Below are 18571 nucleotides of genomic sequence, written 5' to 3'. Positions count from 1 at the left end.
GGTGAAGATTGTTGCGCTTTTTGGATTAACGGGTTTAAGAACCCTGTTCATTTATTCCGTTTTTTCGTATGCTATGATAGCTGCTGTGTGGTTGTGTATACGTGTGTGTGTGTACATGTGCTCAAATATTGCTGTTTTTTGCATTGTTCCATGGGTCAGGTGAAACTTGCACGTGAAGGATATCTATATATGTATATATATTTGAAAATAGTGCTTAAAATGGGAAACAGTATTCCTTGCCTCGGAGCTCCCGTTTTTGGCTTGTTAGGAGCCAGACGGGCTTTCTCGGTCTCAGCTTATGAATGGAAATTGTTTTTCGAAAGTATAATCAAAGCACCTGAGCAAGGCAGCAACACAGTTAGTCTCATAGGTAATGTTATGGCTAAATTTATTTGCATTCTAAGTGACTACTTGCAGGTTTTCCTGCGAACTTTCTTCCTTTCCTACTTGCTTGTTTGGGAACAGGGAGGTAAATGTCATTTTTGCACTGGTCTGTAGAGCATAACACTCAGGTAATGTGTGAAAAGTACTACAAGGACGCACGTGAAATTATGGACAGCACAAGCCAGTGCCTTTACTTCTTTCCTGGTGATATTATTCATGCGTGAGCAGAAGTCACGTGCTGTGATACTCAAACCGCTTACTACAGGCACTTGAGACTCCCTCTTCTAGATGTTGCGATCTCAAGTGTGTGTCATATTTTCACATACTTGGCCGCTACCTCACGGCGCTGTTATGCACAAGCTTCACTCCTAAAGCAGAGTAGGCACATCCGTACTGCAAAAGGCCTTATTAGCCATGCGTCGACAATGCAACGCAAGGTTACGTTTTTGCTGCTGCAATCTCGGGCACTTCTAAGCTTACACGTGCACACAGGGCTTGTGTAGCAACTCGCGGAAGAATCGCAGAATGGCGATGTGACTGTCTGGAAAAGAGTGGTGACAAGGTTGTAATACTATTGTTCTTGATACGGCTGGCACGGGGCACTTTGCCCTGTCTGGAATGCTGCCCTTAGTCTGAGCGTTATTGCCCACTATTGAGATAAAGCAAATAGCAGCAGCCGTGGAGTGCTTGCTGCTAGGGATTGTATCCTGCTTACATGCCAGCATAAGCAGGTTAGAATCTGAGAAACTGTTGTCTTGTTTGTTTCATTTTTCAGAACGTTCCTCTACCTGCGCGAGGCTGAATTTTGTGTTTCAATTCCATTGCCATTCGCCATTTTTATGAATCACTGCCGTTTTGCTGCATGGTTTCAGTCTTGCTGCTTGGTGTCGGTCTTACTGCTTGCTCTGAATTGAAATTTTTGTCATGTATTGCATGAAGGACCTTTTATTTCTTTTTTTTTTTAATAGGCTCCAGGGGTAAGAATGCATGTTTTTTTCTGCCAGTCTGGTAGGGAACAGGCTTTTGTTGAAACCTTACCAAATTTATTTTCTTCATTTAAGGTAGGGGAAGCTAGGAGGTAAAAATTGCTCAGAAACTTGCATGTTACTTAATGTTTTTCTTAAAATGTTAACATTTTTCCCACTCCACTAATTATCAATTACATTTGCAGCCTATGTGTGCCCATTCTGTACACCTTAGTCTCTTTATAACATTATTTGCATTCACTGTAGGCCCTTTATAGGCCCATTTATAGGCCCTTTACAGGCCCATTTATAGGCCCTTTACAGGCCCATTTATAGGAGTGTACGTAATACAGAAAACACTGCCTTTTGGCGTTCACACATGTGCAGTAGCTTTTAGAGCAGTGTAGGCAAGCAAGGGACAGCTCTTGTGGTGCCGATGCCAGTCTGCGCTGTGTGGTCTAGTTTTTACATGGTACAGCTGTTTGCCCTGGTGCCAAATTGAAGGCGTATACTTTGAGTGGTGATAACTGTTAAAGGAAGGTGAAAGGGCTCAATCACACAAAAAAAAGTCATGGACTTCTTGAAATGGCTCAGTGTTGCAGCAGATTTTCATGTGGTAGCTCAGTTCAGTTGTTTGCAGTAGGAAAATACAATTTGTAAAGGCAGTTTTTCAGTTACGAAATAGGTTTACTCAGTAATCTTTCTTTTCCTCTCTCTCGGTGTGAAGAAATCTAGAAAAATTTGTTTCACCCTGAAACAGAAAAAAAATGCAATGCAACTTGACAATTCTGACAACTCGTGTGGAAGCACTGCAAACTTTAGGAGTGACTGCGAACTGCAGTCACTCCTAAACAGCTGTGGTTCTTTCGTGGCTGAAAGGGCAAACAGGTCGTGAGGTGCGAAACATCTTGGTATCCGCGGGTTATATGTAGCCGCATACAACTAATTGCTGGTATCGTTATCAGCACAGCTGGGTCAGGTGTGCGACGAAAGTCTGGTTAAATGACACCCAATCTTGCTACAGCCACATTATTCAAAGAAACGTCTCGAGCTAGTCGTGCCAACTCGCTCTGGGCTGCTCTTGATCACGTTTTTCTTCCCTGGACATCCAATCTGTCACTTTAATAAGTTTGTTTGTTTGTTTGTTTATTGTAGCTGGTTATCAGTTCTATGTGTTGCACATTCTACCCATATCCATTTCCTTTCCAGTTTCTCCTGAACTATTGTCATTTTTACTCACTATTACTGTACTGTTTAAACTCTGCATCATTGCGCTGTTAGTGGTCTGTCTGAGACGTCCTGCATTTGGCTTAGTGTTTCACTCCAGAAAGGGCAGTTTATTAATGTTTAGTAGGCGATGGAAGAATTGCCTGCTGAGATAGAAAACATTTTCTGGCAGTCGTGTGATCAGCCGTTGATGCACTGGAACAACCTGACAAAAAACACTGTGGTTACATGAAAGTGCTGTTAGAAAAATATGATTACTACAAGAATTTTTGAAAAAGAAAGAGCCTGCCTGGGCATGTATTATGGCAGGCAATTGGTTGTGCGATTGTGCGATGACCCTAGTGGGGATATGAGGCTTTGCAAGTTACATCGTGAAGTACTCACATCCTTGTGTGGGATTCCAGCAAGTAGACCTTGAATCGCAACTGGCATTTTTGCAGTTATCAGTGTGAGGGGTGTTTCCTTTACTTCTGTCGACCCACTTATCTATGCTATCGGACAGTGTTTCATGTTGATAGTCGTGTGTCTTTGGCTGAAAATTGGTCCGGAAGTGACACATGGCATTAGATAAGCACTTCCAGTGAGGATTTTATGAAAAGATGCTGGGAGCCCTTCTGACTGTCTGAAGTACAGTATTGCAAGTAGCGACCAGAGTGTAGCATATTGAGAGAGAAGTGGCAAGACGTTTTAGTATATCGTACTATTAATGTCAGTAGCCTTCATGTACAGGGTCAGTCACACTTAGAGGGAACACGGCTCCGCGTGGCCAATTACCTACGGAATACCATTGCATCTAACCTGTCCATGAATCAATGCAGAGTGGGGCACGAGAAGAGGGTCCTCGACATCGTGCTTCATGTCATCTGCCCCTTTGCACAGGTTTGCCACCGGCTTGGTCGCAGTAGTACTTGTGTGCAGCCACACGGAGCCGTGTTCCCTCTAAATGTGATTGACCCTGTACTTAGTAGCAATTTTCCTTTTTTGCTAATAAGTCATAGAAAATATTTTGAAATACTGGAAATTGCTTAGGTGCATGCAAGTTTTATATTTGCACCTGTCATTTGGTTTCTCCCGTCATGTCATCTGTCCATTACTGCTGATATACGGTGATGAAGTGGAATGAGGCTGAAGGCATTGTTGAGGTTGTGTGTGGTTGTAATATTGTATTCAACACCTTTCGTTCATCCACTTGTCCATTTTGTCGATGAAGCAATGTAGAGTTATGACTATTCAATGCATGAGGTGAATAAAAATTGCAAGGTTTAAGTCTCTATCGCAAAATTTTCCATCTGTGATGAACTCTGTTGAACTTGTTTTGCTAAGTCTTTTCCTTGGTTTTGGGCACCTTTTCATTGATTCAGTATCGTTAAGTTGTGGTGTGGCATTAGCATTGCAAAAATATTAAGGCGGTTATTAAAGTTAACTGGTTAGTACTGTTGGAAAAGCTATGGTGATGTTGAAATCTACCAAGAAGTAATATTTGTTCATTGAAAAGCAATTTATTGCTGGAAACATTGAGAGGAATGTGAGTATGCAAGTTTAAGGCAGTTATCTTTATGCCTGTTGTAACTTCTATGAATGAACGTACATAAATGGTGTGAATTTTATTTTCTTTCTTCACTTAAATTTATTTGTAAGTGGCTTACTGCTAAAGAAAATGCAAAATGAAGTAATGCAGGAAGCTTTGAGCCAGCTGCGTGTTCAGATAGTGCCAGTGCTGCTAAACTGCAGTGTACTGTGGTTCGCTGCTAGCACATTTTTCAAAAGTTGTCAATGTCACATTTATGTGCAAGTGTTTCCTTTGAAGGTATGAATGACAAAACTTCTGGAATTCAAAAGCAGTCAGTGTGGTGCCATCAAGAGCTGCGTATTTTACATTCTTGTGATGTCACACAAGCTCGATGCTGCTGAAATTTGGATATAAATACAAGTATATTTCTATTTTCGCTTGTGAGTTTCTTGGAAATTACTGAAATTACTGTTTTTCTTGGTGCACAATGTAGACTCAACTCTTCTGTAGGATACAGGAATCGAACATTGAAGCAATTTGCAGATTTTGTCGGCTCTTTGCTGCGGCCATTAGTAACTTCAAGAAGATTAGCACAGTGTCGCTGTAGAGGACATAGGGCAGCTAAAATTGTTTTTACTGTTCAATTGCATGGCTTTAGGGTTTCTTTAGGAGTTTGCCAGGGGCCTTTGCGTTAACATGTCAGTCAATGAAATACATTTTTATGCATCGTGCTTCTTATACTCCAGCCCCCTGCACGGTTAATTGTTTTCAACTGTGGGAAACACATACAAATCTGTCGACTCTCGTTGACGGAACTGCGTGTCGAAGAAATCAGATAAACCTCCTCTGGAAATCAGCTGCTCGCCTGTGGTCTTTCCAGACAGTTCTGCAACTCACGAGGGCAGAGGGAGGGAAGAAATCAGTGTAGGGCCATTGCTCTTTTCGCGGCATGCAGTTCTTCCGGTGGGGGAAATAAGTGTGACAGGAAGTGAGTGTCCGATAAAAGTCCGCCTTGCCGTGGTGCGTTGGCCTGATAGGCATGCCATCGGCAGGCAGCTAGTGTGGGGTGCTGAAATCAGGTTCTTGGCGATGTTTTTTTCCTGTTCCTTCTTATTTGTTTGCAATTTATGCTGAACAACATGAACTGATGGGCGAGTTGGTCTGACGTGATGGTGAACCAGCACAAAGGCAAAAAAAGACAACAGTGCTGAAACCAACCAACCAACCAACACAGCCGCAGCGCTGTGCTGTGCCTTTTCTTTTTTTTGTCCTTGCACTTTTGCGTCATTTCACCATCAGCTTCTGCTGTTGTGTGTTCTCAGACAAAATATACCTGAATGACACTTATTCTTTTGTATTGCATAGAAGCGCACATTCGTTTTGACGTCATGCGTGCGCAAAACGCCTGTCGTCCTTCTTCATTATCTTTCAGCTTCAGTCAGAGCAGAGGCATGTATGTGAGTGATATGTTTACATGTCGGGCTCAGCCTTCCTGACTACGGACTGTATGAGTGACGTCAGCAAAGGGCAAGCTTGTGATGGTTGGCAATGACTGTGCCTGCAGTCTGACTGAATTGCACATCATCTTGCCAAGCCATAATAGGGAAGCCTGACTTAATTTTCGTTGTTTAGAGCTGAGCAGCAAGGGTAGTTAAAAATAGCATCGCGCAATGAGTCAGCCTAAAGCCTTGTGCTTTGCGTGATCAGGGCTGGCAGCGCAACAACACGGTTTCCAGGAACTAGGATTACGTGTCTCGGATTTAATATTTAGTCACTGTGCCTACATAGAGCCTGCAGTGCTGTATTTTTCTTGTCGGTTACATTGTTGAGGCTTCTGTAGTTAAAACAATCACCACCGGTATCAGGGTTAGCTACGTCGTTATGTGTTACGCGAGACATGCAGTATGCACAGGTTTACTTTTTTTTTTTGTATGCCTTTGTGGGAATCCTTATGCTGCACAATTTCTTTGCTTTTGTTTAAGGTAACAGAGAGCTCCGTGTTCCTGTTTCTTTTTTTTTCGGAATATTTTGGTTTTGAGTTTCTAAATGATCATGGTGCATGCTTGCCTAAGCATACAGTGGCTGAGTAGCATGCATGCTTTGCAAGCATTTTTTTTGTTCTGCCGATGTCATTTTTCTTTGTCTTGACCTTCATGCAATGTAACTCTTCAACTTACTGCCTGTCTGCATTTCTCTTCTCAGTGCATGGCTCAAACTGGCTGTGGCTTTGTCACCAGTTGATGCTGCCACCTGTTGTAAAATAACTCCTTCTTGTGTAACTCCTTCTTGTGTAACTCCTTCTTGTGTAACTCCTTCTTGTGTTTCCTGTTCACACAGTGTAAGAAAAGCGGGACCATTCTTCTTGTTGGCAGTTAAATTTGATGCTCTACAAATTCTGTTGTTCATTGTAGTGGTCGTAATACAAGAATGGGGCTTCCTTCCTTTGCCTTTGCGAATGAATAAATTATTTTTGTGCAGTTCGGTAGCTGTATGAAGTTAACTTTGTTTGCCAAGATTGTTAGTGTGGCTAGCCTCGTGATCTGTCACACTGATGGAATGATATTGTAGAAATAAGGGCCATACCACCATTTGAGCATCTAAATTTCTGCAATAAAGATTTCTTTAGGTAGTTCTCTTAAACACAGTGAATTCAAGTCACCTTGACACCAGAAAGAAATGAGTGTTCCTGAACAAAAACATAAAGGGAAAGGCTGCACTGACTGCTATGTAGCCTGTTTATGCCAAAACCACCTGTGTAGCACTGCACTGATAATCTTTGAGCTGCATAAAGGCTGCATGATATTATTGTGATACTATGGAGAGTAGCTGGGCCAAAAAAAGGGACCAGCACTATATCGGGCAAGCTAATGTGCTTGTTAAATAAGCGTTGCACCTTAACCCTTGAACTGTCTTGTGGCATTCTCGAAGTTGCCAAAATTTATTATTGAGGGGGAAAAGTTGCTAGGGCACACAAAAAGTGATCTTGATGTATAGGTACCAATGACTTACAGTGGTCACCTCCTTTGACTACCTCACATTAGAGTGCACAAGTCTGACTTACACTTCCACAAATGTGGTGTCATGTAACTAGTGAATAACAAACCTGTTGGCTTCAGTTGCTACTCACAAGTCGTGGAGATTTTTATTCATCATCATACCTTTCTTTCTGTTAGCTGTGTCTGTTTGCTGCATGCTTGACACGTTTTGGCGGGCTAGTTGGTTAAGCATCTTGAATAAACAGCGCGAACGAAGACGAGCACAAAAGACAAGAAAACGGACGACACAGCGCTGTGTCGTCCGTTTTCTTGTCTTTTGTGCTCGTCTTCGTTCGCGCTGTTTATTCAAGATGCATGCTTGAGCCTCTTACCAATTCAGTTTAAAAAATGTCACCACACTCGGTAAGATAGCGGTGACAGTCTCAGCCCTTTCCAGCTTGAAGCAGCTAGATGGCTTTGCATCGTGTCTTGGAATTTCCATTCTTTTGTTATCAGCATGCCTCACCAGTGGCCAAAAGAAAACAACAAATAAGTTTATCTACAGTCTGGAGCTTGACGCAGCTCTTGTCGGGTGATAAGAAGGTCGAGGGCACACTTCCTTCTCTGGTTTCTCTCCAAGCTTCGCTGTTTCTACAGGAAGTTGCAACCGGATTTGTGTGAAAAGCAGGGAAGAACCCTATTTCGAAGAAGGAACTGTTGTGGACCATGGTATGGTGGTTGAGGTTTTTTTTTTCACTAATTACTGCCTATGTTTGAAGCAGTGCATTGGTAAAAATAATTTGAAGGGAGTTTTGAATGCCTGCGTTTTGGTTTCGAAACAGAACTGCGGTGATTTTATGCTTTGATAGTAGACTAATGTGCGAGAAGAACCGAGGTTTATGACAACTGAACTGTGAGGTAATTGTGCAAAGATTAGCTTAAAATGCCTGCTGCAAAGCTAGAGCATTGATGAATTCAATGCCAATTGGATGACCGTAGGACATTGCATGCTGTCTTCGCTGCAGGTACTTTCACTTTTCAGCTCAAAAGAGCTTGAATCTATCGTAAAAACCAACGTGCCTAGACACAAAAACAAACTCATGTTTTGTTCAAACACTGTCACATGTGGAGCTGGCTGGATGTACTTGGGATATCTTGGATGTACTTGGGATATCTTGGATGTACTTGGGATATCTTGGATGTACTTGGGATATCTTGGAAGGCAGGACAACTAGGGGAGAATGTACATAGCCCAGCCTGTGTAGTGCTGTATAATTTCTAAGGCTTCATTCTCAGTCATGGTAACGGGTTCCTGAACTGGCATTTGTGTTTTTGAGTGAGTAAGGTGGTTAAAAGTTTTACATTGTCAAGTTGTCAAGCTTGAAATGTAGGACGTGTGCGCTTCCAGGTCGAACTTATTTTTCACACGTGATAGCAGCAGCCTTCCGGAGTTGAATATTGTGGGCAGCAAAATTGCTCTTGCGGGGCATAAAGAACAGCCTGACGCTCTTGAAGGCCACCGTTTTGTGTGGCTGCGAGATGGCAGCCATACATTGCAGGACAAAAGCTAGCTTCCTCATTTTCTCTGTCAACACCTTCAGTGGACCAAATTTAAAGTAGGAGTGGGTGTGTAGAGCGTTTTGTGTCAATCTAGCCAGTCAGCTGTCTGTGAGGTCCCCCCCCCCCTCCACAGAAGAGTGGCTAAAGGGGAACTGCTTGACACAATGGGACTCGGGGGCGGCCCGTGGCTGGCCTTCCCTGAAACGGTGTCAGGGACCACTTGACGGCTGCTGCTGTTGGCACGCTTGGTTCCACTTCGTTGGTGTCGAGAGTGAAATCTGCTTGGTCACTGTCACGCCTGAGTGTTTGAGCTGCTGTCTCTGAGGAAGGGAAGTCGGAGTGGGAGAGAGAGCGAACTGCGCTGCTTTGATGTGAGGCAATTGTGCTTCGGGTGGCTGGCGCCGGACTCTTTTACACTGCCTGATTTAAAGGGACGAAGGTTATGATTTAAATGGGGCACTATTAGTACTGGTGCTCGAAAGCTAGCTGTTCCGAGTTGTGCAGGTGCTGTCGCATGCAATGACACTTTCAGAGTAGTACTAAGTGCTCAGAATTTATTACTGTTTTTGTACTGGATTAGACACTTGGGAAGTGCATTGCAGGGGCATCCTTTTCCGATTCAGTGCAAACCTCGCCTCGAAAAATGTCTGTATTCGCTCTGTAGTGGATTAGCTTGGTGGAAATTGCTTTCTGGCCTCCTGTACCTTCGTTGGTTTGTGACAAATGCAAGGTTTCGCAGTCGTTTGCAGTTGATGGCTCCCTTTGTCGTTAGCCTCCTGCACTGAATGAGCAGAACAGGAATGAAAGAGCTGGAACCTACAGGAATGGTCGCTTCAGACTAGACTACACTATTTGTAAAAAGTACTCGCTGGATTGCAAGAAGTGCTAGTCACCTATTTTGGCTTGTGCAGACAACCTTGAGATGTTCGATTGCACTTTGGTCGCCTTCAAAGGGTGCTTTAAAGGACAGCAGGCTCCCGAAATGTCCTGTTTTGTTTGCTGTTTGTTTTTCATCAGTGAAAGGTAGCCATGGTATTTCGACTTAAAGGCCCATACTGCTCATTATGGCCCTGCAAATTGTCCACTGTACACTGTTTTTGATGGAACATGTAGTTATGATGTGCGGAGGGAACTGTTGCTCGGCACTAGAGAAAACTGAGCGAGCCATTGGCTTCGTTGCTCTCCCACCCCCACGTCTGTCCTCACCAGTTTTCTCTGACGTAGTTGTACTAGCAAGCTTGGTCAATTCAGTTAACGGAAGTCTCTCCAGCGCCGCTTCCTTTTCATTGCGTCGAAGACGCCAAGGCAGATGGCAGCAGACAGAAGGCGGCTGTTGTCGGCTAAAGTGTGGCTGATGGGCTCGCCGAGGGGTGCTAATGAACGCGGGCCGCTGCAGCCCTGTTGTGATGCATGAATCGCTCGGGCGTGTCGCATTTAATTAAGGAGCGAGCTCTGGAGCCCTCTGACGGTGACTTTGAGAGATAAGAGATGTCACTCGAGTTTGCCTGGCTTTATTTTTTGTGAAATATTGCATGGGCGGGACATTACTCATTTTGGACTGCTTGGTGCAAGGCACTTCGGGGATGCTGGCAGCGTTAGTGCTTCCAGCCTGCTTGATTAGATTGTAAAGTAAATGACCACAGATGTTTGACCTAACATAATCAGAGTTTTGATTACTTTACCAGTTGTGCAATGCAAAATGTTACGTTGCTTCTGTTCGCTCTTTGCTTAGCATGTTTATTCTCCTTTCTCTTTGGGCTGTCTTCTTTTTTTTTTTTGTATTCGTTGTATCCCGTGTGCTGTGTTTGTCTCTTATCCTGTCTGGTTGTATTTGCCAACCTGCCTCTTTCACTGTTCCAGCTCTCGTCTTGCGCATGTTCTCATTAACAATAACAAGCAGTAAAACATTGAAGTTAAGCCAATAAGGAAAGTTAACTAGTTGCTTAAGCAGATCCTGACCTGATGCCAGCAGCTTTGCAGCGTAAATGTGGCAGCGGAGTTGAAATGGCTGTAAGGTTTAGCCTATTGGCACATTTCTATGCAGCTTTGCTCAGGCTTTTTCATTTTATAGGGGAAGGGGGGATTCTTTAGTGACTACAAAAGGTTCCCTGTTTGTATTTACCTGGCAGGCTGTTCCAGGTAGTGACACATGAAGCAGTGCGCGTCACACAGAACCTGGTCATGCATGCATGCAAATTTTTTCACAAAGCACAGATGAGTCCCCAGAGGAAGGTCCAAAGGTTCTTCTTTGTATGTTTGAACTTTGGTAGGCAAGAAGGCGTCTGAGTTGTGAGTGTTCTACATGAGGATTCGTAATGACCACAGATGCACATTATGTGTTTGTTGTGTCCGAGACAGTTGTTAACATTGTAGACTACAATTGGGCTCGGTAGTTTCCTTTGGTGCGGCTTTGCGATGACTGTTCTGATACAGCTAATCTGATCTGTTCTGCCTTTTTGCATTCCTCAAATAGCCGACGTGTCCCCTGCTTTTCCAACTCTTTGCAGCCTTGGTTGGCCCCTGCATTTCTTTTTATTTTTCCATGTACACCCCGTGCTGTGTTCTGCCTCTGCTGTCTCTGCCGTGCCCAGATTAGTCCCTCTCTATGCTGTATGGCTCTCTCCTTTTTGGCTGCTGTTGTGATTTGTTTGTTTGTTGGCTGTCGTCATTGGTGTGTGCGTGTGTGTTGTGTGGGGACTTGTACTGCAGTGTGCCTAGTGTGTGTGCTTGTGTGCGAGAGAGAGAGAGAGCCTTGCCCTTCTTACATTATACCAGTTTTGCCTCGCCAGACGCTGCTGACGCCACGCTTTTTTTTTTTCTCCCCTCCCTCCTTCTCTTTCTAATCGCACTTGAACTTGTCACGCGTTAAAGGGGCATAAGGTACGTATGTGCAGCGTTCTCAACCTTCCTCTGTGTGTGCGTGCGTGGGTGCGTGTTGGCCCGTGTCTTGCACGGCTGTGGTTCCACGCTCTGGAAACTTTTTTTTTTTTTTTTCTCTCCTGTGTTGTGCCGTTGCCAAGCTGTGTGCCTGCAGTGTGGTCTGCCCTGTTTTGTGAATGGTTGCTCACGGAATGCTTGTTCTCAGTTTTTGAAGTCCCTCTGGTTGCCATTGTGAACGTGCTTGTGCCAGGAAAACGGCCAGCTGTCGAACACTCAGCTCTTGCATCAGTCGTGAAGAACGATGCGAGCAGTTATTTTGTTGCCTGTGAAAGCCCCTGCTCTCGGCTAGCCTGCAGTCGGTCCTAACCCGGGGGTGTTATTTGTAAGCGGGTTTTTATCCTGGTTTGCCAGGAATAATTGCTGTTTTGTACGGTAAAGTTCGGCAAGTAATTTGTGACCTTGTGTATCAAAGATTTGCAGCATTATTTGTTGCTGGGGGTTGGGGGGGGCGGGAGCTTGATGATGGGAAACGTAGCAGACATTTGGACTTTTTTGATCTTGCTGTTTTGGTCTGACACCTCTTTATAGGAGAGATCACTTCATATGCTTGGCACAAAACAAACAAATAACATGACAAAACATGGCATTGTACGAAATGCATCGCCAAATGGCACATTTCTGCGAAAGTATGAATGAGCAAGTGGGTTAGAAAGGGGAAACATGCGCCTATTTTTGTGAGCTTTGCAACAATCTGTAGCTTAAAACTATGCTGACTCGGTGCACATATTGGTTAGTTGCTCTTGCATTTCCCCATGCATTAGGAGCAAACACAGCGGGTGTTGTGAACCGTCTGAGTGATATTCCAGAGAAGTGTCTCGATGTGTTTCCCGTTTGTCTAAATTGTTTGACCAGTGTAATCTTTGCCCAGAAAACGATTGACCAGATTTTGGGAAGTGAGAAATACGAAGCAAAGCTGTATGTAATGAGGCAGCAAGGCCAATGTTTTCTGGCGTTTTTATTAAACGTGGGAAATTTGCGTTGTGGGAGAGCAGTTTCACACTGTCGCAGCATAGCAATAGCTTCAGTAGAGTACTTCACTCCCTACGACTTACCATATCTTACACCAAACGAAACTAGTGTTCGATCATGTGTACAGGTCAGTACTGGAAGTCACTAAGTCAATAAGAAGGAAGTCACTTGTCACCGGTTCTTGTCCAGCCAGCCAGTGTAATGCACCTTGCCTTATGAATTCCATCTCAGTTTCGTGTTGTCCTGGTGTCTTCTGTTGGGGAGGTGATGCGGATGCTCAGTTTTGATTGGAATGATGCGGATACCGAACATGGCATGTCTCATGGCTGTTTTGCTTGTAGGCCTGTTGTCTGCTTGCATGTGTGCTTGTCGGCCTGCAACCTGAATGTGCGCTTTGTTGGTACGTTTAAACAGTGCCGCACGAGCATTGGCTTGTCCGTACAAGGTGCGCCTTGGTACTTGAGAATTAAGAAAAATTGTGCTGTGCTGTTCAATCAGTAGGCAGGCAGGACGATGCTGTGTCCGTGCCAACCTCACGTTGCTTGCTCTCCGTTGGAACTATGCACCAATCAGTTCAAAATGAGCACTGTTCTGCATTTTTTTTTATATGCCACTTGCCACCTCCGTGTCCTTCCAAGACCGAACTTTTGTGCGTGAAGATGACGCGTGCAAGATTGCTGGCACACTGTTTGCAACTTTAATGCTCTTCCTTTTGTATTATGCCAGAAGAAGATTCACTTCATTGAAGCAGAACCATCAGTGCATTACTAGTGCAACTGTGCTGCCACCTAGGACTGCGCTAGTTTCTTTACAGCTGCGTGTGTTACTGTTTGATTAAACCTGCCTTAAAATATTCTTGGTATAGGTGTCATGCACTTTCGTTAAATTTTGGAAGGATTATTCAGCGCTGTGAAAGGTGTCCAGTTTATATTTGGTCATCTGGAGATTAAATCAATGCGTGCTTAATCATTGTTCAGTTAAGGCAATTAATACTTCGGGCTCAGTTTCTTTGAATAAATTCATTCAGATATAAAGGAATTTCAAAAGGGCGTCCGTATGGTTGGCTACATTGTGTTCTGGCTAGTATCATACTTGGTTTTTATTATGGTGGTCCTGCTCCGACACAGCTGATATGGCGTTGTCTTTTCCATGATAGAAGTTGTCATTAAAGGCAGGTTGATATGTCACCAGCTTGCTTCAATAACAGCATCAGACCAGGTCCTGCGTTTTTTGTGTGCATTTATTCCTTTTCTGGTCAAGAGTTTACCTTGCGTTAAGACGTTCATATTTCCTGCACTTCAAATACTGCCGGTAGCATGATTCATGACTTTAATACTGCAGCACTAATAGGCTAGCTGTGGTTGTCTGTGGCAGAACCCACCTGCCTGGCTTTAACAGTACAGGCCACTGGCTAAACCATCACAGCTAAAATAATGGGTGAGGTTTACTCTGTCATGTGGACAATGGCATGCAGGGGATGGTTGGAGTGGGCTTTTTTTTTGTTTCTTTAGGTCTGCATTTTGTCTCCTTCTATTTGCAAAAGTCTAAAATAGTTTTAACAAATTTGCTGAGATTGTTAGCAAATTATGCATCACACTTTTCTTTTTGCCCATAGAAGTAATACAGGTGCACTTTAACAGTGAGGAAGGAGGCTTGATAAAGGGGCTGCCAGAAGAAATGCATTTTTTTTTTCATTGCTGATTTCGAATTGTTTATGCGACCTTCAGCTTCCATATGGCCACTTTTACATGGACAAGACGTGAAAGTGTGGTCACTCATGTAAGCATGCTCGCAGCATAAAAAACTGGCCATGGCAAAGCCACTTGGCACATCGCTTTGTGTGCACAATTGGTGACGGTAGCACAGTTGTGAAACACTGGAAGAAGTGCACACTACTGGTTGCCTGTCGCATTTACAACAGCAGTGGTGCGCGTGTGAGCGTTCACTTTATATTTTTCTGCCCCTTCAAAATAGGTATTCCTCAACCATCTGTTATGCAGCATCCTGTGTTAATTTTTGTCCTTAGCTGCTTGGCCTGTGCACTTTTTCATTTCTGTTTTTGTATTTTTGCATCCTTTTTTCTTTTTAGTGTCCCATCTTGTTGTACACTGTATTTGGTGACCAACTATTAGCTAGCCCTACGTTCTACGCTATTGAAATCTTGTTGCAATTGCGATTGTTGCAATAGACCTTGTTTATCTGTCAGCAGTATCATTCATTCTGGCATCTTTCACTCAGTTTATGCGCCATTTCACCTTTTGTCAAGATAGTGGATAGACCAGCCCTGTTAGGCACTCTTCTTGCGAGGCCAGCTGCTGTTATTGTTTTGTTGTGTCCTCACAATGAATTTTCCTGCTGGTCAGTTTGGAATTATACTGGTGACGACAGCTACCATTGGCTCAAAATATTCCTGGCAGTTTTGATTTGGTTTCGTGAAATAAAAACAGCGCAAGGACACAGGACAAGAACAGAGAGAAGACATACACTCAGCGCCGTGTGTCTTCTCTCTGTTTCGTCCTGTGTCCTTGCGCTGTTTTTATTTCATGATACCTAACCAACTCGCCCAAACTGCCATTTTACTACAGTTGATTTGGTTGTCTTGCTCTGCTGGGGCTAGCAGGCTGTGGTGCATTTTCCAGAGCCAATCCACAACTACACTAGCTGCATTTTGTCATGGGACAGAATGCTCTGCCGCCTTTTTTTTTTGTATCGGGTTTGGTAAAAAACGTGACTCCCTGAATTTGAAGCCTTCCATTCTTCTGTTCCGTCATGCTCATGTAGACGGATGATCCCACCTGTTTTCTGTAGCGTAGGCATGTTGTAGCATGTCCTCCATCGCGTAGTGTTACAAGCTGTGCTCTGGACTGACGTTTTGTTTTAACTAAGCCCATCTCTGCTGCAACGGAATGCAATGAATGGAAAAAGGGGAGGGGAAAGGGTGTGCACAGGAACTACCATCTCTCATGCATGAGGTGCTGTAACATTGTCATGCGAGGTTGTCGTGATGGAGGCACTTTGGCGGGCATCATCCTGCGGACCAATGAACCGCTGCAGTGCGGTCATGTATAAGGAGGTTTTTGGGGCTCGGGGTACCCAGGTACCATAATAATGAGACCCAGGCCTAGTGTGCGGATGCAGTCACTCGGCTTGCCTGACCATGCCCACGTTTCATTGCTTGACAGAGGGGAAGCAGCGTTCGAGATCACTCCTTTGACCCGAAGGAGGTCGGGAAGTCGGAAGCTTTTTCTAGCCTATTAAAGCAGAGTTCAAGCTCTTCTGTCTTTCCTTTTTTCCCCTTCTTCCCATAGCATCTATCCCGTTCTCGAGTTTTTGTTCAGTGGGACTCCTGTGTGATTGGTGGTCTTCCCCTTTTCCTCTTTTGCAGTTGGTACTTTGGCAAGATCAAGCGCATTGAGGCAGAAAAGAAGCTCCTTCTGCCTGAGAATGAGCACGGGGCCTTCCTGGTGCGAGACAGTGAGAGCCGTCGGAATGACTTCTCCCTATCGGGTGAGTTGGCCTTTTTCCCTCTTGCCAGGGTTAAACAGCCTCCCCATTGTCGTTAGATTACACATCGCGGGAAACAGTCTTCGATGGGGGGGGCACATGCAGTGGCGGTCCCTGGTGGCATAAAATGCAAACTTTGCCGCGCAGCAGTTTGCTGCAGGAATGGCTAGCAGGATGGGCCATTTGGTGCTTTTAAAGTGCCTCAGCACGTACAGCCTTTGTCAGAAGTTTAGACCCCTAGGAGTTCGCTTCTGGGCCATGCTGTGTAGCTCGTAATGCATTGCTGCCAGTGTTTCGAATCTCTTGAAGGTGAGATTAACTCGCGTCCTCGCCCTCTCAAAGCATAGGGCTTCCACGGATGCTACAAGAGCGCCACCGTACAGTTTGGAAGTGAAACTCTTGGGCTCCACACTTTTGACGAAGGCTGTACCTAAAAGCGTCAACCAGGGCAGATGCCTTGTAGCAAGGATCTGCTCCACAGAAGATGTGCAAAATGTGTGCAGGCCTCCTTACGCCACCTCGCGAGAGAACCTAAGCCAGAGTGCTTACGTGAGCTAGGCCCCCTAATGTCTCGTAACTAAATAGCGCATGCCTGCAAGTGCCCAGTCTCCATCTCCCATGATAAGGTTCTAAAACTGGCAGGGTAGCAAACGTGAGACTTTGTGCTCACAATATGCTTTAGTGGCAATGCGGGTGCTGCTGTACAGCTCCCCAATGCAGGTCCTCCATACAGCTTCCCTGTGCTCTTGACTGTAAAACAGTGATTAAAAGTAGTATCTGTGTTTGGTTGGTGACGTGGTGGCAAAGCCAATTTTCCTTTCCTTTGCACTGTTTTAACGCACAGTCCGAGATGGTGACACGGTGAAGCACTACCGCATTCGGCAGCTGGATGAGGGTGGCTTCTTCATTGCCCGGCGGACGACATTCCGCACCCTGCTCGAGCTGGTCGACCACTATGCCAACGAGGCTGATGGCCTCTGCGTCAACCTGCGCAAGCCCTGCGTCCAGGTACGCTTTCCCTTTCTCTCTCACACTCTCTGTGCGTGTTTTTGTTTTACTAGTTGTAACGCCAATGCTCCCTTGGCACGCTAGGCAAAGCTTGGTTCTTGAGCTTTTAACTGTCTGCTGTCAAGTGCTTGTAGCTTTCAAATCCGGACCTGCAAGTTTATGTCCTCACACAGGGTTAATGCTGTAACAGGCTGGGATTTAATTGCGGTATTTAAACCCAGGAAGAGCCGCCCCCCTCCACCCGCCTCTCAAGAGTAAGAAAGTTCTCTTTTGTTGTTGTTCGACAACCTGCAAATTATGTCCTTGTGAGAGTTCAACTGAACCTGGGCGATTTTTAATTGTGTGTACAGGTGTTTAATCAGTGCTTTGTTCTGGTGCCAAAAATGGCAGCAGTTCTTAGTGTCTTGGATGTACTGTTGGCAGAACTTTTCTGAACCAGGGATCACACAGGACCAAGAAATCATGCAAGGAAGCTTCTGAATTTGAAAATGCCGTCATCGAAGCCTTGAAATCGCCTAAAATTTCAGAGAGAGTGCCTAGAGGACCCATGGATTGCTAAATGTAGTGAACTTGGGCAATTGTATTGTATAATAGCACCAGCTCTGCTTTTCGTGTAGCTGTAAAAGCTTTCAATTTTTTCTTCTCTTATATATACTGTATCCTTAAAGGCATTATGATAGCATTTGTGATAGCGGCAGAGAAGCTTTAATTAGCTCATGACTGCTCTTGATAGAAAAAAATTAACTTTACCTGTGAAGAGGTGAGTGATCTTTCAGTATGTGTGCATTATTACCAATGGTGCATGACCTACGAATGCAGGCAAAGAAAGGTACGAGAGGTAGAACAAGGCGGGAATGAGTTAAAAACAAATGGAAACAAAATAAGCACTGAGGTCTGGAGGACATGGATACTTCGAAGGCCACTGATGGTCAAGATAACTTAAATGGCTGTTAAGTCTGCCACTACATGTATGGGGTATTAATAACTAAGTGCTGGTATTTTGTACTTTTCTTGTCAATGGAATAACCTATAGCAGCTTGCCTCACTCACAGGCAGTTGTCTAAATTTCCTAACAATGGATGTTCATCAGCATCTCTCAGTAGCAGTAACTGTTAACCATTTTCAGCCAAGCGTGAATTTCGGGTCATGTTTGGTTTACTGACCTCACAGAAAACTGGCCTCTTTGTATCGTGCATTGGATGGCCGCTGCCAGTGCTATCAGTGAAGAATGTTATGGAATAGTCCTTATGGCTGTTCATCTTTCTGTAACACGGAGGAAGCCTGTGCAGCATTGCCTTCACATTGCCTGTCACTCGAGAGTGATGCGTTAGCTCAGCTAGTGTCCGAATTGGCATCTATGCTGTTCATCGACATAAGGCACTTTGACTTCTGGAGTGTCTTTACTTGAACGGGGTGTGTTGCTGGGCAAGTTGGTTTGACATTCTGAACATGCAACGCTGACAGACGGGAGGTGCTGGGTTCGACAGTGCCGCCGGGTACCCATCGGTTTCTTTCATAGGTATAAGATT

General features: G+C 44.6%; 1 protein-coding gene across 4 annotated transcripts in view; it reads left to right on the top strand.

The window, feature by feature from the left end:
• Window positions 1-18571, top strand: part of Src42A (Tyrosine-protein kinase Src42A) — an 81035-nt gene that overhangs the window by 42224 nt on the left and 20240 nt on the right. For all 4 annotated transcript variants that reach the window (XM_089552802.1, XM_089552801.1, XM_089552800.1 and 1 more), the window contains exons 2-3: window positions 15916-16037; window positions 16879-17042. In XM_089552802.1, the coding sequence (XP_089408928.1) occupies window positions 15916-16037; window positions 16879-17042 (286 nt within the window). The remainder of the gene's footprint in view (window positions 1-15915; window positions 16038-16878; window positions 17043-18571) is intronic.

Source organism: Amblyomma mixtum, chromosome 7 (genome assembly GCF_055824585.1).
Source record: "Amblyomma mixtum isolate Tamu chromosome 7, ASM5582458v1, whole genome shotgun sequence".
NCBI classification, from domain to species: Eukaryota; Metazoa; Arthropoda; class Arachnida; order Ixodida; family Ixodidae; genus Amblyomma; species Amblyomma mixtum.
Note: the sequence above shows the minus strand (reverse complement) of the source record. Positions and strands in the feature narration are given on the sequence as shown.